Source organism: Lepus europaeus, chromosome 12 (genome assembly GCF_033115175.1).
Source record: "Lepus europaeus isolate LE1 chromosome 12, mLepTim1.pri, whole genome shotgun sequence".
In the NCBI taxonomy this organism is placed as follows: domain Eukaryota; kingdom Metazoa; phylum Chordata; class Mammalia; order Lagomorpha; family Leporidae; genus Lepus; species Lepus europaeus.
Genome location: NC_084838.1, coordinates 4,216,199 through 4,241,714, shown reverse-complemented (window position 1 = coordinate 4,241,714; position 25,516 = coordinate 4,216,199). Strand labels below are relative to the sequence as shown.

Sequence of the window (25,516 nt, the reverse complement as noted above, 5' to 3'; positions counted from 1 at the left end):
GCAACCCAACCCACGTCTTCCCCACTAAGCCTAAGAGAAGGCAGCCAGGCACTCCCGGGCGCGTCCACCAGGTGGGGGTGAGCGCGAAGGGACGGCGCGGCCCGGGCGGAGGCTGGGGGCCCAGATGCCCTGTCCCGCCCCGGTCCCTCCCCGCCGGCCTCCAGCGCGCCCCACGGGAAGGCGGTCCGGTCCAGCCGCGCCAGCCGGCCGGGAGCGCACGGGCGTCGGGGCTGCGCGCCATGGCGGCGGCCGCGCTGCTGCTGGGCTTGGCGCTGGCGGCGCCGCGGGCGGTGGGCGCAGCCATGGGCGCGTGCTACGACGGCGCGGGGCGGCCGCAGCGCTGCCTGCCCGTGTTCGAGAACGCGGCGTTCGGCCGGCGCGCCGAGGCCTCGCACACGTGCGGGAGCCCGCCCGAGGACTTCTGCCCGCACGTGGGCGCGCCGGGCGCGGGGGCGCAGTGCCAGCGCTGCGACGCCGCCGACCCCCTGCGCCACCACAACGCCTCCTACCTCACCGACTTCCACAGCCCGGACGAGAGCACCTGGTGGCAGAGCCCGTCCATGGCCTTCGGCGTGCAGTACCCCACCTCGGTCAACCTCACGCTGCGCCTGGGTAAGCGCGGGGCCCGCGGGCGGAGGCTGGGGTCCCTGGGAGCTGGTCCCCGTTAGTGGCTGCAGGACAGAACGGGCGGGGGGGTGCCGCTTGGGGCTGGCGGGGGCAGGAGACCCCGGAGGGCAGTTAGCAGCCCGCTCCGGGGAGCGCAGCGCGGGTCCCATGCTTTGCTGTCCAGGCAAGGGGTCCTGACCTTGGCTGCGCTGCCGACTCCCTGCAGGGGCTCCGTGGGTCTCGGAGGCTGGGGCAGGCGGTGGGTGTGTTCGTGCTGAGAGGAGGGGGCACTGGAGACTTCGGGGCAGCAGGAGCCAGCTTGGTCCTGCCGTTGGGTAGCTGGGCGGGTTGCCAGGGCCTCTGCCTGCCCCCTCTCCCCATCCTCCCCGGAGCCCCACGCCCTGGGATCCCCACGAATGAGAGCTGGGAGTCTCCACCCAGCCCTTCCCTCTTGCCCTTCCCCCAGTGCAGGGACTTGGACCGCTGCCTGCCGGTCCTCCTCCTGTCCAGTCCAGTGTCCCCGGCAGGCCTCTGCCACGCACTGGGCACCTGTCCTGAGAGCTTTGGCAACTCGAAGGTTGGTTGGTTGGTTTGTTTTTTGAGAGGTAGAAAGAATGAGAGAGGGAGAGAGACAGCTTGCTCTTGTCCACTGGTTCACTCCCCAAATGCCGGCAACAGCTGGTCTGAGCCTCAGCTGAAGACACAGTGCCTGCCAGGCCTCCTACGTGGGTGGCTAGAAGCCACCGCCTGCCGCCTCCCGGGGTCTGCATGGGTGGGACGCTGGACCCAGAATCCCGAGCTGCTACAAGGTGGGGCGCGGGCATGTCAGCCGCACAGCTCCATGCCTGCTCTCTCCAAGTAGGCTTATAATTGTGCTGGCTGCTAAAGCTGACCGGGCTATGTCTAGGCCGTCTGTCCTACTGAGAGTGAAGATGCGTGCATTTTGCTGCCGAAGGCTCATCGGAGTCCAGCCTGCAGCCCCAGAGCCGCTGGGGGTGTTTACACGGCTTGGGATGTCCGTCTCGGCTCTGCGAAGTTCTGAATTCCAAGACGTCTGGGGCCCCAGAGTTTGGCTAAGGGATGGCAGAACCGCGTCCCGTCTTTCAGATGGGAGACTCAGGGAAGTTGCGTGTTTTGCCCGAAGGCAGGCAGCCTGGCCGTGGCCAGCCCTGTCAGCCATCAGAGCAGGAAGTCCTTGACGTGAGCTCTGGCACCCACAGCCCCCTTGGCTTCCCCTTGGCCTGGGTGACAGCGCCCTGGGGAGGGCTGGGGAATGACCTTGGAGCGGGAGCTGGTGGAGACCCCCCAGGGAGCTCAGGCCCCACCCTCGGCACCTTCTTTCAGCCTGTGTTCTGGATGGTCAGGGAAGACCGGAAGCCAGTGGGGAAGGAGGAGGCTGGGGACGCTGGCTCGAGGGGACAGGCAGGACCCCCGGCCACAGGGGAAGGAGTCTGGGATGGGCTGGGTGTTGTGGGGAAGGCACACTGCTCCTGGCAAAGGGTGTCACTTGTGTTGGTGGAACCAGCGGCAGAGGAGTTCAGGTCAGGACACACAGAGCAGGGGTGGGTGGGGGATGTCTCGGTCTTTGGATTTGGGGGCAGCTCCCGAGGACTGATGAGCGCTGACTGCAGGCCGGCCCGGGGTTCGAGCTCCGGGGACCTTCTGAATGCTGCCTGGAACCCTCAGAGGCAGGGTGGCCCTGACCCCATCACAGGCGAGGGGCCCGAGGCCCAGGGGGCCCCCCTACTGTAAGTGTGGCACGAGGTGGCGCGTAGACTCACGCACACACACACTTGTGCACACACATATGCGGGCACACACTTGCACACATGCACGCCTCCCAGTGTGGCTTTTCCCCAGGTTACTGTTTTTCCCACTGTGTTGTCCCGGACATATGGGAGGGGTCCAGAAATGCCTGCAAAATGCATGCAAAACAGAAATGAATGAAAAATGGGTGACTGATGGTGCCCCGCCCGCTTCCCCCACCCCGTGCTTCCGTGCAGGCCGGGTTCCCTGCCTGCTCCTGGAGACAATAGGGCGGACATTTCGAGAGGGGTTTTGGACTCAGGCCCAGCGCAGCCCCTCACTGTGCAAGCGACCCACCAGCTCTGCCCTGGTTTCCTCATCTATGCAGTGGTGACGAGACTCGCCAGCCCTCGGGGGGTCCATGAGCTTAGGTGGGAGCTGTGAGAGTCCCTGTGGGTGACCGGCTCCTGGCTGAGCATCCCCCGTGGGTGGGCTGTGCCGAGGGACAGAAATGCTCGCCCCAGCTTCCGAAAAGACGTGACCCTGGGCCCTGGTCGTGGGGCCCAGAGCAGCCCAGGCTTGGCGCGTTTTGCTTGCCTTTGCCTTAGATTTGCTCTGGGCTAGCTCTGGGTGGTGTCCCCTTAGGACAAGGGAGGTCTGGGCTTGCTGGGGTCCCTGGCAGAGGCCCTGAGCTAGGCGGGGAGGCTCTCTGCCCCTCTCTTGGTCCTCGGTCCACCTCCAGGGGCTCCATCCCCCACTCTCCCCGCTCCCACTCGTGGGAGGGGACGGCGGTGGGCCTGGGCTGGAGGTCGCTGCTTTCCCAGCCCCCTGTGGCTCCCAACATCTGTTCCAGATCCTGAGCAGAGCCTTCCTGTCTGGGATGAAAGGGCGCAGCGGGTCTGGCAGCTCCCAGCCCCTGGGCGGCCGGGGTGGGGGTGGGGGGGTGGGAGGAGGCGTGGCTGGGGGTGGAGGAGGTGCAGGCTACAGGCCCAGAACTCCTAGGTCGGCATGGCGACTTGGCGGAGTTGGTTCTAGAGATGGGGAAACCGAGGCTCGGAGGTCGCCTGTGGCCACATGGGTTGGTACGGGGTGGACCGTTGGCCCCCGACCACCTTCCCTGGCAAAGACAGGTGACCCTGTTAGCCTGGGCCAGGAGCTTCCACCTTGGTCCTGGGAGGAACCCGCATCTGAGTAGTGGCTTTTGGGGGAGGGGATGGAGGGTTGCGCCTCCTGCCTGCACCCTTGCTTGGCGTGCTGAGAGTTCGGGATCCACACGAGGGCCCCCTGCACAGGCGTGCTGGACCCCTGAGCAGGGCAGGAGGCAGCAGGAGGGGCTCCTGCCCTCCCCCCGGTCCTGGTCCTCACCGAGGACAGGAGCCACAAGGGCAGGTGGGGAACAAGGCCACCCCGCGGGGCTCGGGGGCCGCCGGGGATGGCTGGGATGGAGGACGCTCTGCCCTCTGAGGGCCCCGTGGTGCCTTAGCTGCATCAGGCCCCGCCCACACCTGTAGGAGTTGTTGAAAGGCGAGAGTCGGCTCCAGGCTGAGTGGACAGGTGGGGCAGGCAGAGGCTGTCCTGAGACCCGCAGGGCCTGCACAAGACAATGGGGCTTGCTCACCATGGGGAGGGTTGGGAGGGTTGACCCTGATCCGGGGCTGGACGTCACTGGGCGGCGGGGGGGACGTCACGGGGCGGCAGAACCTGGAGCCAGCTGGGTTGCCTGAGCTTTGGCTCCGTCGAGTCTTCCTGTCGAGTGGGCGGCCGTGTTTGCCTCTGCTGGGCCGGTGCTGGGGGCCAAGTCCCCCTTCCTTCTCCCTGGGGGTTCTGTCTGGAACGCGGGGGCCCGGGGCAGGTCGGGGCCAAGGCTGCAGCCTTGGGTAGCCTCCATCTCCCGCTCAGGGCCTCCTGGAGTGAAGCCAGGGGCTGCAGGAGTGGGACGTCCCAAAGCCGGGCGAGTGACTACAGCCCCATCGACCTCCCTCCACCAGACTGGCCCTGTCCACTTCGCTTCCAGCTCTGGCCGTGTCAGCTGCCTCCTTGCCCCGGCCTGGCCGCTGCCAGGCCCAAGGCTATCCGTTCCCTCCACGTCTGCCTAAGTTCTCGTAGCCCACATCTTCATAAACACAGCTATGGAGCCAGTGGGGTGAGCCCGCCCCGGGGACCCAGCAGCAGGCAGGCGGCCGGCCCCTCCTGGGTGTTCGGTGGCCCTGGCCCTTGCCTCCCGGCGGTCCCGGTCACAGTTGGGTGAGGCTAGGTTTGTTTGTGTCTGTGCTGGCTCTGAGCTGCCGGAGGGTCGCCTGTGTTCACAGCTGAACCCCCAAGCCCAGCCCAGGGCCCGCCGTGCTGGGTGCCGGGTAAGGGCCGGCCGGCCAGTGAACAGAGCAGCAGCCAGACCTGAGCCCGCCTGGCACTGACGGCGCCGAGCGCACCCCTGGCGTTTGCTCCTTTAGCCCTGTGGTTGTTAAACGGGGAAACTGAGGCATGTGTTCACGCCACTAGCCCAGATAACCGGGCCGCGGAGCCGCACACGTGGCCACGTGGGAAGGACGGGTGAAGACCGAATGACTCCTCCGCCTGGCAGTCGTGTCCCGGCCGTGGCGTTGGCAGTGGTGTGGCCTACCCTGGTGCTGCCCGTCGCTGCTCGCCCCTGGGCTCCATCCCCGTCAGCTCCTGCCCTCTGCCCCATGCCGCCCTCCCACCCGGGGTGCCCTCTCCCCGTCTCATGCCCCGGCTTTGCCTCTGGGTACCCAGAGCACATTCAGAACTCTGCCTGCGCCTCTGTCCCTGGCCCAGTCTGCCACCTGAGTCCTTGAGCGGCTTCCTGAGCATCTGCCGGCCCTGGAGGTCCCAAGAGGGCTCCGGGCTTAGGGTCCCAAAGTGAAGGCACCTGGGTGCATGGCAGCCACATCCGTGAGAGCCACAGTCCCCGCTGGTGGATGAGTGGATGGACACAAGGCCGTCCGGCCAGGCAGTGGGATAGTACGTGGCCTTGAAAAGGAAGGGATGGCGGTGCGTGGGCAGAGGCAGACCCAGCGGGGTGAATGCCGACCGTGTGCTCAGATGCACAGCACAGAAGGTGGACTGGTGGCTGCGGGGGCTGGGAGGAGGGAATGGGGGCAGCGTTTCAGGTGGGACGCCGGGCAGAGCCTGAGCTGGCTGGGGCGGTGGCCACACCCCAGCGCGCATGTGCTTAGCACTGCTGAACTCAGTGGTCAGATGGCACATTTTGTGTGATATGGTTTTCTTCTTAAGATGTATTTATTTGAGGGCCGGCACCGTGGCTCAACAGGCTAATCCTCCACCTTGTGGTGCCGGCACACCGGGTTCTAGTCCCGGTCGGGGCACCGGATTCTGTCCTGGTTGCCCCTCTTCCAGGCCAGCTCTCTGCTATTGCCCGGGAGTGCAGTGGAGGATGGCCCAAGTGCTTGGGCCCTGCACCCCATGGGAGACCAGGAGAAGCACCTGGCTCCTGCCTTGTGATCAGCGCGGTGCGCCAGCCGCAGCACGCCAGCCGCAGTGGCCATTGGAGGGTGAACCAACAGTAAAGGAAGACCTTTCTCTCTGTCTCTCTCTCTCACTGTCCACTCTGCCTGTCAAAAATAAAAAATAAAAATAAAAATAAAAATAAAATAAAAAGATGTATTTATTTGAAAGGCAGAGTTACGGAGAGAGGAGAGACACAGAGAGATCTTCGACCTGCTGGTTCACTCCCCACATGGCTGCAATAGCCAAGGCTGGGCTAGATGGAAGCCAGGAGCCTGGAGCTCCAGCTGGGTCTCCCATATGGCTGCAGGGGCTCAAGCACTTGGGCCATCTTCGGCTGCTTTCCCAGGAGCATTTGCAGGGAGTTGGATTGGAAGTGGAGCAGCTGGGACTAGAACCAGTGCCCACATGGGATTCTGGCGTTGCAGCTGGCAGCTTGACCTGCTGCTCCGTAATGCCAGCGCTGTGTTATATGTATTTTTATTGATATTTATTTATTTTGGGGCCAGCGCCATGGCACAGTGGGTAAAGCCGCCGCCTGCAGCGCCAGCATCCCATATGGGCGCCAGTTCAGGTCTGTTTACTCTCTTCAGGTTAACCAAGTAGACCCAGCCATCTCAGTTCATGTTTGGAGCTAGACCTGGCCCAGGGCTGGGGGAGCTGTGATGGGTATGGCCCGGTTCTGTTGGGCCCTTGTGTCTCGTGTGCCACACGGCTGCAGGGAGACCCTGATACCTTCTGAAGATTTGCGGTGCCCAGAGCTGCTGGGAGCCTGGGATGGGAGAGGCAGGACAGGAACAGTGGTGGCCAGAGAGTGGGGCCCAGGGACCCTGCTGTGGTCCCCCCCCTCGACAGGCAGGGAGCGGCTCTGGCACAGCCACCACCACCACCACCACCGGGGGCAGGGAGGCCTCGCCCAGGCGCTCCCAGCTCAGTTCCCCACCCTGCCCCCTCCCACCCCATCCCCCAAGCCCCTGATCCCCAGATGGCTCCAATTAAAGGGCTTTGTTTTGTTTCCATTTTCCCAAAATAAGCCTCTCCATTCCGAGATCATTCTGCTTGGTCAGTGCCGGATGTGGGCCGGCTTGGACCGTGACTGTGCTGGTGTCACTCCTGATGGCCTTTATGTCCCAGCTGCTTGGAGCCCACGGGGCTCGGCACTCTCTGTTCCTGTCCGGGCTGGGCCTCTGCTGTGCTGGAGGCTGGGACACTGTCCCCACGGGCACCAGCCCCTTCTTGCCAGAGACCCAGAGCCCCCCACGGGAGGGTGGCCTGGTTCCAGGTGGTGACTCTGGGAGCCGCAGTCAAGTGGGGACCCAGCTGTTGTCGCGGACGGGTCCTCTCTTCTCAGCTCCTCGTCGTGTACAGCGTCAGGTGTGCCATGTGCAAAAAGCGGGGTGCCCAGCACGTAGTAGGTGCGCACTAATCTGCTGAACAGACTCTGGGGACACTCCTGGCCACGTTGTCAGGCCCGCCCGCTGTCTCAGCTCTCACTGGATTACCAACCCCCTGGAGGCACAAATCACGCTTTGTCTTTATTGTGTGTCTAATGAGCATTTTAAAAAAAGATTTATTTTATTTATTTGAAAGAGTTATAGAGAGAGGTAGAGACAGAGAGAGAGGTCTTCCATCCGCTGGTTCACTCCCCAGATGGCCGCAACGGCCGGAGATGAACCAATCCGAAGCCAGGAGCCAGGAGCTTCTTCCAAGAATCCCATGTGGGTGCAGGGACCCAAGCACTTGGGCCATCTTCTACTGCTTTCCCAGGCCACAGCAGAGAGCTGGATCGGAAGTGGAGCAGCTGGGATTCAAACCGGCGCCCATATGGGATGCCAGTGCTGCAGGTGGAGGCTTAGCCTACTATGCCATGGCGCCGGCCCCTCTAGCAAGCATTTATTGGGCACCTACTGTGTGCGGGGTGCCGTGCTCAGCTCCGTGGGTGGAGAGGGATGACTGATCTTTCTAGAACGGAGTAAAAAAGCTGAGGGAGGTGCCCAGACCTATGTGTGGCTGTATGGGTGAGCAGCCATCGGCAGGGAAGGCAGGGAGAAGTTCATGCCGGGCTGGTTGTTGGCAGAGCTGTGAGTTCAGCCTGGCAGGTGGGTGGAGAGGGAGGAGGCACCGTGGTGAGGAGTGTGCCGGTGGGACAGCAGGGCTGCCTGAGGACCAGCCAGGTCAGCAGTGCAGGGAACAGCATTCCCAAGAGAGGGAACAGCCTGGGGCTGAAGGAGCCGTGGCGCGGCGTCACCCCCATCAGCAGGTGGGGCTGACGCTTCCCTGGTGGGGACACACCTGTCTCAGTTGCCCTGAAGCCTCACGGGCCCCTGGAGCTAGCAGGGATCTGGATCAGGCTGGTTCCCTTGCCCGGCCAGCAATGCCTCGGTCGCAGAGCGTTGATAAAGTTGCTTTCTTGGCCCTGCTAATGAACTTGTGTCACAAGAACATTCCTGCTGTGCCCATGCATGCGTGGTCGCTCACCTCCTGGCGTGGCCGGCGTGAAGCTCTGGCAACCGCCTTTTCCCATGGAGCTCTGGCTGCCGGCTACCTTTTAAGTGGTTCCTGCTCTCTTCCCTCGAGGCGCCTGGCTGTGAGCTGTTTACCGGGTGGTCCGCCCCCCGCACGGCATCCTTTGTCTGGCTCACGCTGGTAGCTGGTTGCGGGGCCCAGAACCCCCTGGAAACCTGAGCAGCCCCCCGGCCGGCCGGCCGGCCGCCCCCCTGGCGCCCGCCTCTGCCGGCTGCTCGTGCACCCCTTGCACGGGAGCCGGAGTGGCGGCACCAGGCTGCGCCGCGACAGAACTCTGAAAAACATCTTAAAACAGAACGCGCCAGGGCGGTGGTGGCTTTCGACAGATTTTTTTTTTTTTTGGTCAAAATGTGTTTTCTCCAGTTTTTAAATTAGAACAGGCTTCCTGAGCGAAAATTGGGAAAAATGTTGGAAGCAGGCGGCACACCGAGTCCTGGGCACAGACGTGCGTCTCGGGCGGATGGCACCCCTTCCCGCCTGCTCTCTCGGGAGTTTCCAGTCCAAGCTGGGTGATCCTGCACGTGTGCCCTCCTGTCTTGGTTTTCATTCGGCACCCCCAACCCCGCCCCGGCTTCCCCTGCGGCTCCCAGCATCGCAGGCTGTCTGCCCCCCTCCCCTGCCAGCTGTCCCGGGCGGCTCCCGCACTTTCCCAGGAGTGGAATTCCTCAGCCAAGCGGGAATGTTCCTGTGGCTCTTCCTCCATGCCACCAGCTGCTTTCCCAAGGGAACAACGCACACTGTCCCCAGCTTGTCTTTCCTTGTGAGCAAAGACACACAGCCTTTGCCATCACCACTCGGCTCAGCGAGCCGATGGTGTTCTGTGCATAGGTGTGCAGCCCTGCCCTGTCTGTTGCCAGAACTTTCTTCGTCTCCCCATTCCCCTCCCCCCCCCGGGCACCTCCACTCGCTCGCTCTCTCCTCTCTCTCTCCCTCTTTCCCTCTCCCTCTCTCTCTCTCCCTCTCTCTCTCTCTCTCTCTAAGATTTATTTATTTGAAAGGCAGAGTTGACAGAGAGACAGAGAGAGAGAGAGACATCTTCCTTCAACTGTTTGCTCCCCAAGTGGTCTCCACAGCCAGGGCTGGGCAGGAGCCTGGAGCCCCATCCAGGTCTCCCACGTAGGTGCAGAGGCCCAAGCACGTGGGTCAGCTTCCACTTCGTTTTCCTAAGCCATGAGCAGGGAGCTGCTGGGAAGTGGAGCAGCCGGGACTGGAACCGGCGCTCACGTGAGATTTTGCTATTGCAGGCGGCGGCGGCGGTGGCTTAACCCACTACGCCCCAGCGCTGGGCCCGTTTCTGTCCCTGTGGCTCTGGCCTCTCTGGGGACCTCGTGTCAGGGGGAGCCACACAGGATTTCGTCTTTCTGTGACGCTTCCTTCACATCACGTCCTCAAGTTCACGGCCGGTGCCGGGCTGTGCACCTGCCGCGTTCCGCTTGTGCCTTCTCTGACCCTCTGAGCTGTCGAGGGTCCGCCGCTGTGAACTCAGAGTGGATTTCAGAGCAGACACCTCTTCAGGGCCCCGTCTCGTGCTGCGGGCTCTGTACCCAGAGGCGGAAGCGCTGGGTCAGCCGCGCAGCCCGTTTTTAGTTTTGCGAGGTAGCGACAAACTCTTTCATGGCGACCAAGCCAGCGTGCGTTTCACCAACAGGTGCACAAGGGTTCTTAGCCTTGTCACCAACACTTGCCGTGTTCTGGCTTGTTAAAAGCCACTCTAAGGGCTGACGCTGTAGCGTAGTGGGTAGAGCCATCACCTGCGGTGCCAGCATCCCATATGGGCTCCTGTTTAAGTCCCGGCTGCTCCACTTCTGATCCAGCTCTCTGCTATGGCCTGGGAAAACAATAGAAGATGGCCCAAGTCCTTGGGCTTCTGCACCCGCGTGGGAGACTAGGAAGAAGCTTCTGGCTCCTGGCTTTGGATCAGCTCAGCTCCAGCCATTGCGGACAATTGGGGAGTGAACCAGCAGATGGAAGACCTCTCTCTCTCTCTCTCTCTCTCTCTCTCTCTGACTTTCAAATAAATAGATCTTTTTTTAAAGCCACTGGAGTGGATGTGAGGCCACAGGCGCAGGTGGACAGGTTGGCTTTGTTGGGGCGTAGTAAAGAAGCAGCAGTCTAACGGTAGAGCCTGGTGCTTCACAATGTGGCAGCATCGCCTTGGTGGGGATATTGGAGCAAAAAGAGACGGCTGTCGACTTGGGGTGTTACCCCGCGGATGCTGTAGGCGACCTGGGTAAGAGGTGGCAAACACCCGGGAAGCCTGCCAGCACCGCCCCTGCTGTACCCCAGCAGGTGGTACCGAGTGAGGGAGGCAGCCTGCAGCTGTCTGTCCCAGCCGGCTGTGCCGTGGGCTCCCTGCCGCCCTGTGAAACGGTCCCCCTCCTCCGGCCGCAGGCAAGGCCTACGAGATCACCTACGTGCGGCTCAAGTTCCACACCAGCCGCCCTGAGAGCTTCGCCATCTACAAGCGCAGCCGCGCCGGCGCCCCCTGGGAGCCCTACCAGTACTACAGCGCCTCGTGCCTCAAGACCTACGGCCGGCCCGAGGGCCACTACCTGCGCCCGGGCCAGGACGAGCGCGTGGCCTTCTGCACCTCCGAGTTCAGCGACATCTCCCCGCTGAGTGGCGGCAACGTGGCCTTCTCCACCCTGGAGGGCCGGCCCAGCGCCTACAACTTCGAGGACAGCCTGGCGCTGCAGGTGGGGGGGGCAGGAGTGGGGGTGGGCGGGGCAGGGCTGGGGGTGGCCACTGGGCAGCAGGTGGGCGGGGCAGAGCTGGGGTGGGCATTGGGCTGCAGGTGGGATGTTTGGGGGGAGGGACACAGGACACAGAAGACCCCTTGTTTTTTGTTTTGTGTGTGTTTTAAAGATTTATGTATTTGAAAGGCATAGTTACAGAGAGAGAGAGAGAGAGAGAAAGAGCTTCCTTCTACTGGTTCACCCTCCAAATGGCTGCAGTGGCTGGGGCTGGGCCAGGGTGAAGCCAGGAGCTTCTTCCAGGTCTCCCACGTGGGTGCAGGGGCCTAAGGACTTGGGCCGTCTTCCACTGCTTTCCCAGGCGCACTAGCAGGGAGCTGGATTGGAAGTGGAGCAGCCTTGGCTCGAAGCAGTGCCCACATGGGATGCCGGCGTCCCAGGCGGCAGCTCAGCCAGCTAAGGCCGGCCACAGTGCCGGCCCTGCCCCCTTGGTTTTCACACTTTATGCCCCAGAAGCCCTTGTTGTGTGTGAGTCTTCTGTGGATGGGAGAGGGCCTCCCCACAGCTCCCAGAGCACCAGCCCGAGGGAGACACTGCTCAGACAGGGCGATCCCGGGGTGTGGAGCACAGGGCCAGGCCTCTGCACAGGTGAATCCTGTCCCACATGCAGCCCAGCCTGTCCCTTTAAAAATGTACCATGACATCAGCAGGATTTTGTTTCTTCTCCTCGGGGAGTCCCCCCCACCCCGCTGCTGCTCCCCACTGTGGCCACGCCCCTACTCCCCGAAGAGGACCTTGGGCAGAGGCTCCCGGCAGGAGCCAAGGTCAGAGAAGGACAAAGAAAGGCAGGCACGCCTTGTCCCCTGTCCCGTCCCCTCCCGGTCCCCGTGGACACGGCAGCATCCAGGGTGGACGGCAGCACCTGGGGTGGGTGGAACAAAGGCTGTGGCCCCGACTTCGGGGTCTTGGGGCCTCTGTCCCCCAGGGAGGAGCCGCTGTCAGAAGTGAGTGGTGGTGTGAGCACCACCCGACCGCTGAGGCCGGAGCCGTCTGCCCTGGGGTCTGCCGGGGTCCACTTCCGAGCCCGCTGGGGGTTTTCGTCCAAGTTGCAAAGCCTGAAGGGCTTCCGTTTGCCCTCAAGGAACCTTCAAGGCACCAAGCAGTGCCCCCCACAACTGGGCTGAGGGACCCCAGCCCCCATCTTGAGAGTGTTTTTTTTTTTTTTGACAGGCAGAGTTAGAGAGAGAGAGAGAGAGAAAAAGGTCTTCCTTCCGTTGTTCACCCCCAAAATGGCCACTGAGGCTGGCACTGCGCCGATCCGAAGCCAGGAGCCAGGTGCTTCTCCTGGTCTCCCATGGGGTGCAGGGGCCCAAGCACTTGGGCCATCCTCCACTGCACTCCTGGGCCACAGCAGAGAGCTGGCCTGGAAGAGGAGCAACCGAGACTAGAACTGGCGCCCCAACTGGGACTAGGACCCAGGGTGCTGGCGCCACAGGCAGAGGATTAGCCTAGTGAGCCGCGGCGCCGGCCCTGAGAGGTTTTGACCTCACTCCTTTACTGCCAGCGTCTTTGCAGACTGATGGAGGAGGTCAGAGCTGGAAGGCGGAGGCAGGGAACCAGAGAGGGGGCCACCCACAGGCCCGAGACCTCAGGCAGTCCCCGCCTTGTCCGTGCCCCCCTGTGTGAGAGGATTAGTGGGGCGGGGGGAGATGCGGGAGGCAGGCTAGCCTGGTGGTTAGTCGGACCCCTGGGTCAGAATAGACCTGAATCCCAGCTCTGCCACGGGTGGCTGAGCCTCGGTCTTTTCATCTGCGAATGGGGATTCGCTGGTTGCTGAGGACCTGAGCCCTAATCACGCCCACTCAGCCACTGCTGCCCCTTCCGGCTAGGACAGCCACTTGGTTTGAATTCTCCGGGCGGCGCTTCTCCTGGGGGAATGAACGGAGTCACCCTGGACCATTCCCCACCCCTGGCCGTGGCTCCCGGCTCCTTGGCTGCTCCAGGGACCCCCGCAGCGTCAGGCTCGCCCTAGGATGACGTGGGTTAGAGATGCAGGCTCTGGGGCTGCACCCCGGCCTCTGCTTCGGAAGCCGCCTGTAACCAGATCTTTGGGGAAGCCTTGGCTGCCTCGGGCACTGACCCACTTGGATTTGCCGGTGCCAGCCCCTCTCCCCGGCGGGCTGCCCAGCGGGACGGGAAGACGCATTGCCAGGAACTCGTTTTCCATCCTGATTGCTAAGCCAGGGGCCCCTGCACGGAATTAAAATGCTGATTAATATTCAGCTGGAGCTGCCTCTGATTGTAACAGCAGGCAGAGGAAAATGTCAGACTGCACGTGGGCTCCCCACGCCCCCTCGCCCATGCACGGGGGAGCTGCTCGTCTGCCATCGGCAACAATTTATGGGGCAGAACCTGGCGGGACCCCCAGGCCCTGAGTCCCCGCTCTCCCGGGCCCCGTGTTCTGCTGGGAGAGAGGTCGCAGCCGGAGCCTGGAAGGTCGCTGGGACCTCCGCTGACCTCTGGAATGGGGCTCAGGGGCGGCTCGGACAAGCCAGCCAGTGCACACAGCAGGGCCTCAGAGGGGCTGCTCAGGGCCCTGCCTGCCTCGCCCCCCGCACCTGCACTGCCTCCCAGGCCCGGGCCAGGTCCTCCCCCAGACTCGTCCATTGCGGGGAAGTTGTTCCCACTTCACAGATGGGGAAGTGGAGGTGTCAAGACGTTGGGCAGCGTCCTCGAAGTCACACAGCCAGAGTGGCCAGGTGCCCGGGTGTGCACAACCCCAGAGCACGGCTCCAGGTTTCTGCAGACTTGTCAGGATTTGTCTGAGCTGGGCAGGCTGGGAGCCCAGGCCAGGACCCAGCTCTGCTGTCTCCACCTCCCCCAGGAGTGGGTCACCAGCACCGAGATCCTCATCTCTCTAGACCGGCTCAACACCTTTGGGGACGACATCTTCAAGGACCCCAAGGTGCTACAGTCCTACTACTACGCCGTGTCTGACTTCTCCGTAGGCGGCAGGTAGGCGGGGTGGGGTGCAGGAGGAGGCTGGTGGCGCTGGCTTGGTGGCGTGCCCCCAGGGTTGGGGGGAGCAGGCTCATCCCCCCTCCTGCTGCTCCTCCCACTCCATGCAGGGGGGCACTGCCCTCGGGACCCCCAGAGCCGAGGAGCGTGTGAGTGCCAGGAGGGGCGGGGAGGCAGACAGGCTGTGCCCGGGGGTCAGGGGGCCGCCCTGCAGGGGCCTGGGGCCTGGGAAAGGCAAGCGAGGCCTGGGCGGGCAGAGAGCAGGTGGGGGCAGCCGGACCCGGGACTGCAGGGCCCTGAGCCTGGGTTCTTCCCTTCCCACAGCCGGTGGGAAACTCTTGCAGGATTTGGCCTGGGGAGGCCCAGGGTCAGAGTTTCGTAACACTGCAGCCCTGGCCGGTGGGGCTGGGGTGGGGGAGGGGCGGAGGGAATCAGGGCAGCCTGGGCCAGGGAGGCGGAGCTGGGGTGGGAGCTGGCCCACCTGGGAGTGATGGGGCAGGAGAGGGGCCTGGGGCAGCGAGGATGGGGCCCAGCTGTTGGGCTTCCCTGGATCCTGGACACCTGGGTGTTGGTAGAGACTCTGGGGAGGTGCTGGGGGCCCCTCATCTGTGACTCAGGTGCCTGCTGTCTCCCAAGAAGGGGAGTAGGGGTGTCAGTGAGAATCCCCCCCATGTGCGCGTGAGTCAGGCCAGTCTACTCGGGAGGGGGCTCCGCTGGGATGGCCGTGGCCTTGAGCTCCGAGCCGGCAGTTGGGGCCGTGGGCCTGAAGACATCTGGGCCCCAGCTGCCGGAGCTGGACCACCCTCAGTCCTGCAGCTGGCTGGGGCAGGCTGCTCTGGGGTGGGGACAGGTGGGAACAAGTGTCACATCATGTCCTCACTCTCCTCCCGCGGCTCGGAGGCTTCACGCAGGGGGCAGGGATGCTCCCTGGTCACCTCCCTGGTGCCCGCTGCCTGGTGCCCGTGTCACCCCTGCCATTGCCTGCCTGCCCTGAGCCCGCATGAGGAAGTGTGCAGTGTGCCTTTCCCAGACTGGTGTCCCGGGAGCAGAGCCGGTGCGGGGGCCCCAGCAGTGATCAGCGGTTCCTCAGTGCCCCTGGGCAGAGCCTGCGGCTCGGGGTGGGGGTGGGGCACAGGGTGGCCACGCAGAGCTGTCCCAGAGCTCAGGGTCTGCGCCCAGCTACGGAGGACGGGCTTCAGCTCTCGTGGTCTGAGCCCCGGTTCTCTCCATGCAGCGGACGGAGTGTCTGTCCCTGCTACCTCCCTGGGGAGGCTCCGGCAGGAGACGAACTAAGCAAGGCTGGGAGCCGGAAGCCGCGCTCGTCCTCTGAGCAGCTGCCTCTGGTCACTCGGGGCAGGCTGGGGGTGATGGCCACGCGGGGTCCTCCCTGGCGAGTTCTCCACGTGGCTCGCTGGGCGCCTCTGTTCCCGTGTGATTCCTGCCTCCTGTACATGGTGTGGGGACACGGGCCAGGGCTGCTGTCGAGGACAGACTGGTGTGGGATTTAAGGGGGTCCAGGAGCTGTCCCCTTGCAGGTTGGGGGACTTCCTTCTGACCCTTCTAGGAGCAGTGCAAGGAGAGGGGATAAGGTGACCTCCCTGGCCCCCCACGCCACTTCCCTGGGACCTGCAGCCCACCCTCTGCCAGGGAGACCCTGACCTGTCCTGGGTCCCTCTTGCCCGTGGGTGGGCATTAGGCAGCCTCTCCCTGCCTCAGTTCCTCCATCTGTGGAATGGGCCCAGTGCGGTTGGCTCCCTGACACGTGCATAGCAGGTGTTCAGTGGAGGACTTGGGCCCACACCTGCACACAGGGCTGCCGCACCTGCCCCTCCCCCCACTGCAGTCTCCAGCTCTCCCTCATTTCTTTCCCAGGTGCAAATGCAACGGGCACGCCAGCGCGTGCGGCCCCGATGCCACTGGCCAGCTGGCCTGCCGCTGTCAGCACAACACCACCGGGCCGGACTGCGAGCGCTGCCTGCCTTTCTTCCAGGACCGCCCGTGGGCGCGGGGCACGGCCGAGGCCGCCCACGAGTGTCTGCGTGAGTGGCCTGGGGCATCGGGGACCAGAGGCTGCTGGCGCCAGTCCAGGGAACAAACCCCCCCAGACCTGGCAGGGGGGCTGCTCCTGGGTGGGCCTGGCGGGCAGCTGGGGGTCCCTGTGCTGCTGTGAGATGAAGAAGAGCCGAAGGGGGCCTGGAGTGGGGGGGGGGAGGCGTTTGGGCCTCAATCCTTCCCTCCCCTAGATGGCTCCCCAGCCCAAGTCTGCCCAGCGAGGCGCCCGCGGTGGGAGGATCGGGAAGGCCCCCATTGTGTTCACGGCTCCAGCCCCAACTGCTAATTGAAGCCAGGCTGCTGCGTGTCCACGGGGGTGCTGCCCTGCCCCCCCGCCTCGCCCGCAAGCCCCCCACAGCTCTTTGATGTCGCGGTCCCCTGTGGGATGTGGCCGTGACCGCCTAACCTCAGCAAGCAGGGAGCCAGGGACGGTGCCGCCATTCCCTCTCCAGGGACCGACGTGGGGCTGAGAGCGGGGATCCCCGCCGTCCCTCCCAGCTGCCCCCGTCCCGCCTGGGTCCCCCCAGACAGCCATATGCCTCGCGGCAGGCCCCGCACGCATAGCCACTGTCGCCGAGCACCAGGGCCGGCTGGCGCTGCCGCAGCTGGCAGGAACAGCATCTTCACACGCAAGCTTGGTCCCCGGGCCCTGCTGTCCCTTAGAGCCCGGGCGGGGCAGGGACAGCCTGTTCTGTGGGCCGGGGCTGCAGGAGCTGCCCCGGGGCCACCAGGCCCTAATGGGTTCCTGCTGCTCTGGCTGGCCCGCTCCTCCCGGGAGTGTCTGCTGGGCAGTGGAAGCCACGCTGGCTCGTGTGCCGGGGACCCGTGGCTGTCTCCGTGGACGGCCAGACTGCTTCTCGCGCCGTGTCATCTCTGTGACCTGTGGTCCCATCTGTGCCACAGCCTAGAAGCAGGGACTTCTCGTCTGACCACGCGGCTGAGCCCGGGCAGCCCCCAGCCCTGAGTCCCCCCTCAGCCAACTCCCTGCAGCCCCTGGATCTCAGGGCCTTGGTCCTGGCCCCATCACCCCTCCTGGGTGCCTGCAGGGCCCCTCTCCCAGCCCCTGCCTGCAGCCCAAGCACAGACTCCCTCGCCTCCACCCACCCATGCGGAGACCCTCCCCTCCCTCCGGGCTGAGGGTCATGGGGGCGCGGCCTCTGGCTCCACAGCTGCCCCCTGCACCGCACCTGCCGCTGCACTGCCCACCATGCTCCTCCCTGCTCTCGCTGGCCTCCGGCACACGCCAAGCCAGCCTGGGCATCCTGTCCTGCCTGCGACACCCTCCCTGCTCCTGTTCAGCCCCCAGGCCCCTCGCAGCCCCGACTCCCTGCAGTGCGCTGGCAGGGCCCCTCTGCTTATAGCCCCGCGCCCTGGGGTTGGCGCGAGCGGCCATCTGGCCTCTCACATGGAGGGCGGCACGAGGGCCGCAGCCAGGCCCATGCCTGCTTGGGCGCAGCCCTCCTGCCTGCTGGGCCGGGGTTTTGTGTGGATGGATGAGTGGCTTCATGACACGAGGCGGCCTGGCGTTCCCCGTGTGCCCGAGTGAACCCACGGTCACGGGCGAGCAGTCACTATGACCGTGACACGAGGGGTCCACATGTGTGGTTTTGGAGTGAGCCACACTGATGCTTCGGCCGCTCTGCCATCTGTGACCAGGTCACTGCTTGGACCGGTTTGCCTGCCGTGGTCCCGCCTGGGCCTGCTGGGCCTGTTTGTTTTATAACAAGGGTTAGTGACTGCTGTTTATTTTTAAGATTTATTTATGGGACTGGCACTGTGGCATAGTGGGCTAAGCCTCTGCCTGCAGTGCCAGCATCCCATATGGGAGCCAGTTCATGTCCCAGCTTCTCCTCTTCCAATCCAGCTCTCTGCTATGGCCTGGGAAAGCAGTGGAGGATGGCCCAGGTCCTTGGGCCCCTGCCCCTGCATGGGAGACCTGGAAGAAACTCCTGGCTCCTGGCTTTGGATTGGCCCAGCCCCGGCCATTGTGGTCATTTGGGGAGTGAACCAGTGGATGGAAGACCTTTCTCTGTCTCTCTGTAACACTACTTCTCAAATAAATAAATGCATCATTTTTAAAAACCCACTCAAAAAAAAAAAAAAAAAGATTTGTTTGGAAGGCAGAGTTACAGAGGGAGAGAGGTCTTCCATCCACTGGTTCACTCCCCAAATGGCCACAACAGCCGGAGCCGGGCCAGTCCAAAACCAGGAGCCAGGAGCATAGGTGCAGGGGCCCAAGCACTTGGGCCATCTTCCACTGCTTTCCCAGGCCACAGCAGAGAGCTGGATGGGAAGTGGAGCAGCCGGGACTCAAACCAGTGCCCATACGGATGCTGGCACTGCAGGTGGTGGCTTTACCCGCTTCACCACAGCGCCGGCTCCACCCACCTGCTGTTTTGGTCTCATTATTAACGGTCCTCCTCTTGCTCTTAAGAGTGTCCCGTTTTGGCCAGCACCACGGCTCACTAGGCTAATCCTCCGCCTTGCGGTGTCGGCACACCGGGTTCTAGTCCCAGTCGGGGCGCTGGATTCTGTCCCGGCTGCTCCTCTTCCAGGCCAGCTCTCTGCTGTGGCCAGGGAGTGCAGTGGAGGATGGCCCAAGTCCTTGGGCCCTGCACTCGCATGGGAGACCAGGAGAAGCACCTGGCTCCTGGCTTCGGATCAGCACGGTGCACCGATTGCAGCATACCGGCCGTGGCGGCCACTGGAGGGTGAACCAATGGTAAAGGAAGACCTTTCTCTCTGTCTCTCTCTCTCTCTGTCCACTCTGCCTGTCAAAAAAAAAAAAAATTAAAAAAAAAAGTGTCCCATTTTAGAAAATCAATCAGTTGGTCTCTGTAGCCTTGATCAAGCTTGGCCTGAACGCCACCTTGGACTGTGATCTCACCCTTCTTCCTGCTACCTGCTCACTCGGCACAGAGAGGCTGGCTGGCACAGCTTCCCCTCTTCACCACGGCCCTGAGCCACTCACGCATCCTCCCCGCCTCCCGCCCACAGCCTGTAACTGTAGCGGCCGCTCTGAGGAATGCACCTTCGACCGTGAGCTCTTCCGCAGCACGGGCCACGGCGGGCGCTGCCGCAACTGCCGTGGCCACACGGCCGGGCCACACTGCGAACACTGCCAGGAGAACTTCTACCGCTGGGACCAGCGGGCCCCGTGCCAGCCCTGTGACTGCCACCCGGCAGGTGAGCGGCCCCGCCCTGCCCTGTGACTGCCACCCGGCAGGTGAGTGGCCCCGCCCTGCCCTGTGACTGCCACCCGGCAGGTGAGCGGCCCCGCCCTGCCCTGTGACTGCCACCCAGTAGGTTAGCGGGGCCCCCTGTCCTGCCCTGCCCTGCCCTGTCCCAGCCTCCACAGCGCCGTCCCCTTGCCCCCGCAGGCTCCCTGAGCCTCCAGTGTGACGCCGAGGGCTCCTGCACCTGCAGACCCACCGTGACCGGCTGGAAGTGCGACCGCTGCCTGCCTGGGTTCCACTCGCTCAGCGAGGGAGGCTGCAGGTGAGGGCTGTGCAGGAGTGGGTGCGGGTGGCCAGTGCTGGGCTGGACCCCGGGAAGCAGGAGGGAGGGGACGGTGGCTGGTGCTCCCTCCTCCCCGTCTGCAGCTCCCGCACGCCATCCTGGTGAGGACCAGGCGCTCCCACGGCCTGCGGAAGGGAGAGGCATAAACACAATTATGAGATGGGGTGCCGAGTCCAGCGCAAGGCTAGTGGGTCTCAGGGTGGAGGGCAGGCTTCCTGGAGGAGGCACGGAGACCTGATGAGTGAGGCTGGCAGGAGAGAAGGGAGGAATGGAGGGAACAGTGTGGAAGTGGGGAAGGGTATGGCGAGGGCTCAGAGGCCAATGCAAGCTGAGGCTTGGCACCTGTGGGCAGGGCGGGTGGGTGTGCAGAGGGGGAGCCCGCCGTGACATAGGAGGGGGCTGCAGCAGGAGGAGGCCACGGAGGGGCGGGGGCCCAGGCAGACGCCAGGGCCCCGTGCAAGGCTGAGGAGCTGCCTTCGGGGTTCTGCTCCCGGCGTCTGGGCTGGGGGTGGGCAATGGGCTGGTGCCGGGGAGGCTGAGCAGGAAGGGCCCGAGTTGTGGACCCGAGTCTCTGGCTCCCGCTGGAGTGGCCAGGGTGAGAGAGCCGGGCAGGGCCGGACCGGACCAGGGCGTGGACCGTAGAGGCAGGGTCTAACACAGTTGCCCTCTCTTGCCAGGGAGGATACACAGCCATCCAAAAAATAAAGCTCTCACGAGTTCAGAGGAAGCGCTGTGAAACGAACTTGGCTTTGGTTAATAACAACAGCCTTGCATCTCAAGGCAGTGGGGTTGTGTCGGGGTGGGGTTGGAGTCTGGTTCCTTGCGAAACATTCAGTGGTTTTGGGCACAAAACTGACCGTTCCATGGGGAGCTGGCCGCCTCCCCAGGGCCGCCCTCACGGGTCAGCCGTCCAGCGAGGATGCACGGACACGCGGGCAGCTCCCTGGGGCCTCCCTGGCCTCTGGGCCTCTATACCTTCCATTCTTCCTAGTGGGAGCATCCCCCCACCCCCAGCCCGGTGTCTGGCAAGCTCCTCCTCTTCCTGCTGTCCTTGGCAGAGGTGCCCCCACCACAGGTCACCTGCACCCTGGCTTTGGCGGTGTCAGATGCCCCCCGGTGCCGCCGTAGCCTCTTGTGCATCTCCCATTGCACGTGCCGCAGCACAGCGCCGCCTGGGTGTCTGCCTCCTCACTGGACGGCGGGACCAGGGCTCATCAGACTGCTGAGTGGCTGGCGGAAGGGGCAGTGTGTGGAGGAGCCTGGGCCAGCAGAGGGCGCTCTGTGCCCGCGGTGGGCAGACAGCTCCCTGGGCAAGGTGGGAAGAGCGAGGTGAGGGCAGGCTCTCGGGTCAGCCTCCACCCAGGATGGCCGCCCCCACTCTGGAGTAATTTGTTGCTTGCGTTCCCTCTCGTCCTGTCTCTCCCCAGACCCTGCACCTGCGATGCAGCCGGCAGCCTGGGCACCTGTGACCCTCGCAGTGGGCGTTGCCCCTGCAAAGAGAATGTGGAAGGCAGCCTGTGTGACAGGTGGGTGAGCTGATGTGCCGGGGTGGAGCTGGGGGTATCGGGGCCACAGTCCCCTCCCCAGGACCCCACATGGATCCACTTCCAGGAAGCTGTGCCAGGGCTTCCGGCACTGTCTGTGGGTTCACCCCACCACGGATGGCTCCCAAATCAAGAAAATACATCTTTCTTAGCCAGAAAGGATGGGGGGACCATCTGACCTGGGGAGAGCAAAGACATGGTATGTGTACCACAGCTCTCCCCTTTCTCAGTAATGGGGCACTGTCACACCCCCACTTCACACCCATGCAGACATCACTAATGGAGCACTGTCACACCCCCACTTCACACCCTTGGCAAACATCGCTAATGGAGTGCTATCACACACACCCACTTCACACCCACCCACGGCAGACATCACTAGTGGAGTGCGATCACACACCCCACTTCACGCCCATGGCAGATATCACTAATGGAGTGCTATCACCCCTCCCACTTCACACGCATGGCAGACATCACTAATGGAGCAGTCACACCACCCCTACTTCACACCCATGGCAGACATTGCTAGTGGAGTGCGATCACACACCCCACTTGACACCCACAGCAGACATTGCAGGTGGAGTGCAATCACACCCCACACTTCACACCCATGGCAGACATCACTAATGGAGTGCTATCACCCTTCCCACTTCACGCCCATGCAGACATCGCTAGTGGAGTGCGATCACACTTGTCCCTCCCTGCTCGTGAGGAGGCAGAGCAGAGCCAGGGTCGAGCACCTGGGAGCCTTCCTCGTCTGGGGACCTGGGCAGATCCTTCTGTGGAGCCTCTGTGTGCCCACTTGGGCTCCAGGAGGGCTTGGTGTGGAGCTCTCGTCCGGAGTCGCTGGGCTTCTACAAACCAGACTGTGCACCGGGTCCCCGCAGTACCTGGGACTTGCCTTTGTCCCCCTGCGTCCCCGCAGCTGCCGGGAGGTCGGGCTGTTTCCAGGGCAGGGCAGGGGACGGACAAGCTGAGCCCGGAACATCCATGGCAGCCACGACAGACACAACCCCAGCAGGGCCGGGCTGGGCCACGAGGGCGCGGTGCTGACCCCGGCCCCACAGGGCTCCCCAAGCTGGAATGGTCCGAGCAGCGAAATCGGGGACAGCAGGACACAGTTACGACCCCGAGAATAAATACCCCCTCCCCCCACCCCCACAAGTCCGTCCTGCCATGAACAGAGCGAGGGGCGGGGCTGTCTGCCTGCAGGATCCTCACTGAGCCGGGCATGAGCCCGCAGACCCCTGCTTTGTGGGCAGGGTCTTAGGGAGGGGCGGGGTGTTTGCCTCCCCTCCCGGCTCCTGTTCTGTGAGGGGTTAAACACAGCTCTTAGGACCCCCGCCCCTCGCAGAGGGAGCATCGTTCCTGTCTTGTGTGGGGGCTGGATTTCGGAGCTCCCTTCTAGGGCCTTGAACCCGGTGACTACCCGGAGAGACCCCGGCAGACCACACCTTAACACGCCCACAGGCATCACCTGGGCTTTGGGGACCCCCGCCCTGCCCCCCGTGTGATTGATGAGAGGGGGACTTCACCACAGAGTGTTTCTCCCCTAAACCCCAACCCCAGCCTCCGCTCGCGAGAGCGTTCTAACAGATACCAGACCGGCTCCTGCAAAGTGCCCAGGGCGTCGGGGGCTGTGGGAGACAGACGTGGCCAAGTGTGGCACCACGTCCCGGTGGGCACTCGGGGACAGAGAGCAGGGCTCCCAGCGCAGCCTGGAGTTAGGTGCCGGGGACCGACGTCTGCTTTGTGTCCCGTGGGCATCGAGGGAACCTGAGGAGTGGATCCGGGCGCTCTCTACCGTCTCTGCAGCTCTCCTGTAACCCAGGATCTGGGCTCCCCGGGGGCCCCCTCCTGGTGGCTCCTGTGGCCCTCATGAGCGTGCCCCGCCTCCCTTGCAGATGCCGGCCCGGCACGTTTAACCTGCAGCCCCACAACCCCGCCGGCTGTAGCAGCTGCTTCTGCTACGGCCACTCCAAGGTGTGTGCGGCCAGCGCCGGGTTCCAGGTGCACCACATCCTGTCCGACTTCCGCCAGGGTAAGAGAGATGCCCCCGCAGCTGCCTCCGGGGGCCGCTGCTGGCCCTGACTAGGGAGATGGTGGGTGGGTGTTGGGGGGGGGGGGACTAGGTGTGACACTCCTGGAGCCTGGCATTTGCAGTCGTCCTGAGACCCGTCTCCCTCAGTGGCTCTGAAGGCTGTAGATCAGGGCTCAGTCTCATGGCCTGCATTTATCAACCACCTGCTGTGTACCAGGTGCTGTGCTGAGCTCCTCCCAGGCAGGGAAACTCACTGGGCAGGAACTCTCCCATTTTACAGATGAGGCAAGGGGCCCAGGCTAAGGAGGGGCCCTTGCTGGAAGGCACAGAACTCAGAGTGTGCCTTGCCTGTCCGCTTCCCAGCAGTGCGGGCCTCTGGCCTTGTCCTGGCAGCAGGTGGCACGGCCGCACCTGTGAGAGGGTGAGCAGCCGGGTGCTGAGCCCTGTGCTGAGTCAGAGCACCCCACGGTGCCGGCTGGGGAGCGCCCCCAGATGCGGGAGCAGCGCGCCCTCTGCTGGACGCCGTGCAGAACGCGGGATGGGAGGCGTGCGCGCTGGACGGATGGACGGCTGGACGGCTGGGCGGCTGGGCGGCCGCTTGCGAGGAGCCGGCTTGGCAGGGCCAGGCGGGCGCACGTTTCCAGCGCCCTGGCCTTGGCGCTTAGTGACGTCATCTCCCTTATCTCACAGCTGCCCTCGGCCCTCAGGCCTCTTAGTCTCTGCACCCCCTAATGCCCCTGGGAGGACCCCAGAGTGCTTTTATTTTGTGAGTTGTTTATGCAGACAGCTGCTGTGTCCGAGGTGGGAGCTGAGTGATCTGAGAATACTTGTTAGGCCGTTTTTAAGCCGCTGTCGTGAACCTATGACGTCATAAGTTCGTTCGGCAGCGCCTACTTTGTGAGATGCATGCCGTGGTTTCTCATGGTTGCAGGTGGCTCTCGGGTCTGGCTTGCAGGAAACCAGCCAATTCCCACACTGCACCTGAGAAAGAGAAAAATGCAGACGGCCCCTTAGTGTCTGCTGGAAGACAGGGTGGCCTTCCAGACCTGGGAGAGGGCCTGGGACGGGGCTCTAGGCCGACGTCGAGAGCCGCTCGCTGGGCCATAAGCACTTTGCTGCCCTCATTTTACATATGAGGAGCTGGCTTTGGAGAGCTTAGGCGACCTACCTGGGGTCTGGCAGGCCCCAGTTCCCACCCCGGCTCGGCCCCTTGCTGGCCTGTGGCTTGCCTGGGTGACACACGGACCTGGACGGTCAGGTCTGCTGGGCTCACAGATGGGAAGGTTCCCTGAGGCCCAGGTGGAGTCCAGTGTGGTTAGGGGTGGCCCTGCTGTCCCAAGCCCCCCGCCCTGTGTTGGGGGTCTCTGGGCTGTGTCCTCATGCTGGCCTCCCACGCCCACCGACAGGGCAGGTGGGCCCTGCAGCAGGGACCTGCTGGGAGCTTCCCTTTGCCGGGGCTCCCTGCTGGACCTGTCGCCCTGTGGCACCCCCGGAGCCTTCAGCTGACCGGTGCGTGTCTGTTCCCACTGTCCAGGAGCCAAGGGCTGGCGGAGCAGGCGTGTGGGAGGCCCAGAGCGCCCCCCGCGATGGAGCCCGCAGGGCGTCCTGCTGAGCCTGGAAGAGGAGGAGCTCATGGCACCAGGTACCTGCTGGCCCTGGCAGGGCGGACCCCGGGGGGCTCCCTGCAGCTGCTCCTGGGAATGGCCTGAAGTGAGCCTCGTGGGCTGAGGTCAAGGCGTAGGAGGGTCCTGTGCCCATGGAGGAGGCTCCAGGGACAGTTCCCATGCTGGCCTCTCGCTCCTTGGCGGATGAGTCTCTCCCGTCCCATCCCCCGGGTCCCGGCTTCCCAGGGCCCTTGTGGTTGTGGTGGGCGCAGCTGGCTGACCCTTGGTAACCTCCCCCAGCTGCCTTCCCCCTCATGTCCCCCTGCACCGTGATGTCCCAGGCTGCTGGGCTGGGACGAGGTTGGCTCTGGGGGCCTCTGCTCTGCCCTCACCCCTGGCCCTATGGGCAGGAGCAGGTGTCCCAGAGCCCATGGCCACTGTGAGGCCCCAGGTGGCCCCTGTGTGTTTCCCACCAGCCCCTGCCCAGGGCCCTGGGATTCCTGCAGAAGGAAGGATGTTCTCTGTTACCCTGAGCCCTCTCCCCAGTTAGGGGCACTCTGGTCTCCCAGACCCTGAGCTGGGAGCCTGGGGCCGTCCTTGGCTCTGCTGTGACCAGATTTGGGGAGCACTGACCAGCCTGTCTGGCTCCTCCCTGGGCAGCCGTGAGGTGAGGGCAGGCGGGGG

At 64.0% G+C, this 25,516-nt stretch overlaps 1 protein-coding gene across 2 annotated transcripts in view; it reads left to right on the top strand.

Annotated features, from left to right (window-relative positions):
• Positions 1-239: 239 nt before the first annotated feature.
• LAMC3 (laminin subunit gamma 3) overlaps positions 240-25,516 on the top strand; it is a 53,326-nt gene continuing 28,049 nt past the window's right edge. For both annotated transcript variants that reach the window (XM_062206882.1, XM_062206881.1), the window contains exons 1-9: positions 240-612; positions 10,753-11,057; positions 13,939-14,069; positions 15,945-16,111; positions 19,122-19,310; positions 19,505-19,622; positions 21,071-21,169; positions 23,092-23,228; positions 24,763-24,870. In XM_062206882.1, the coding sequence (XP_062062866.1) occupies positions 240-612; positions 10,753-11,057; positions 13,939-14,069; positions 15,945-16,111; positions 19,122-19,310; positions 19,505-19,622; positions 21,071-21,169; positions 23,092-23,228; positions 24,763-24,870 (1,627 nt within the window). The remainder of the gene's footprint in view (positions 613-10,752; positions 11,058-13,938; positions 14,070-15,944; positions 16,112-19,121; positions 19,311-19,504; positions 19,623-21,070; positions 21,170-23,091; positions 23,229-24,762; positions 24,871-25,516) is intronic.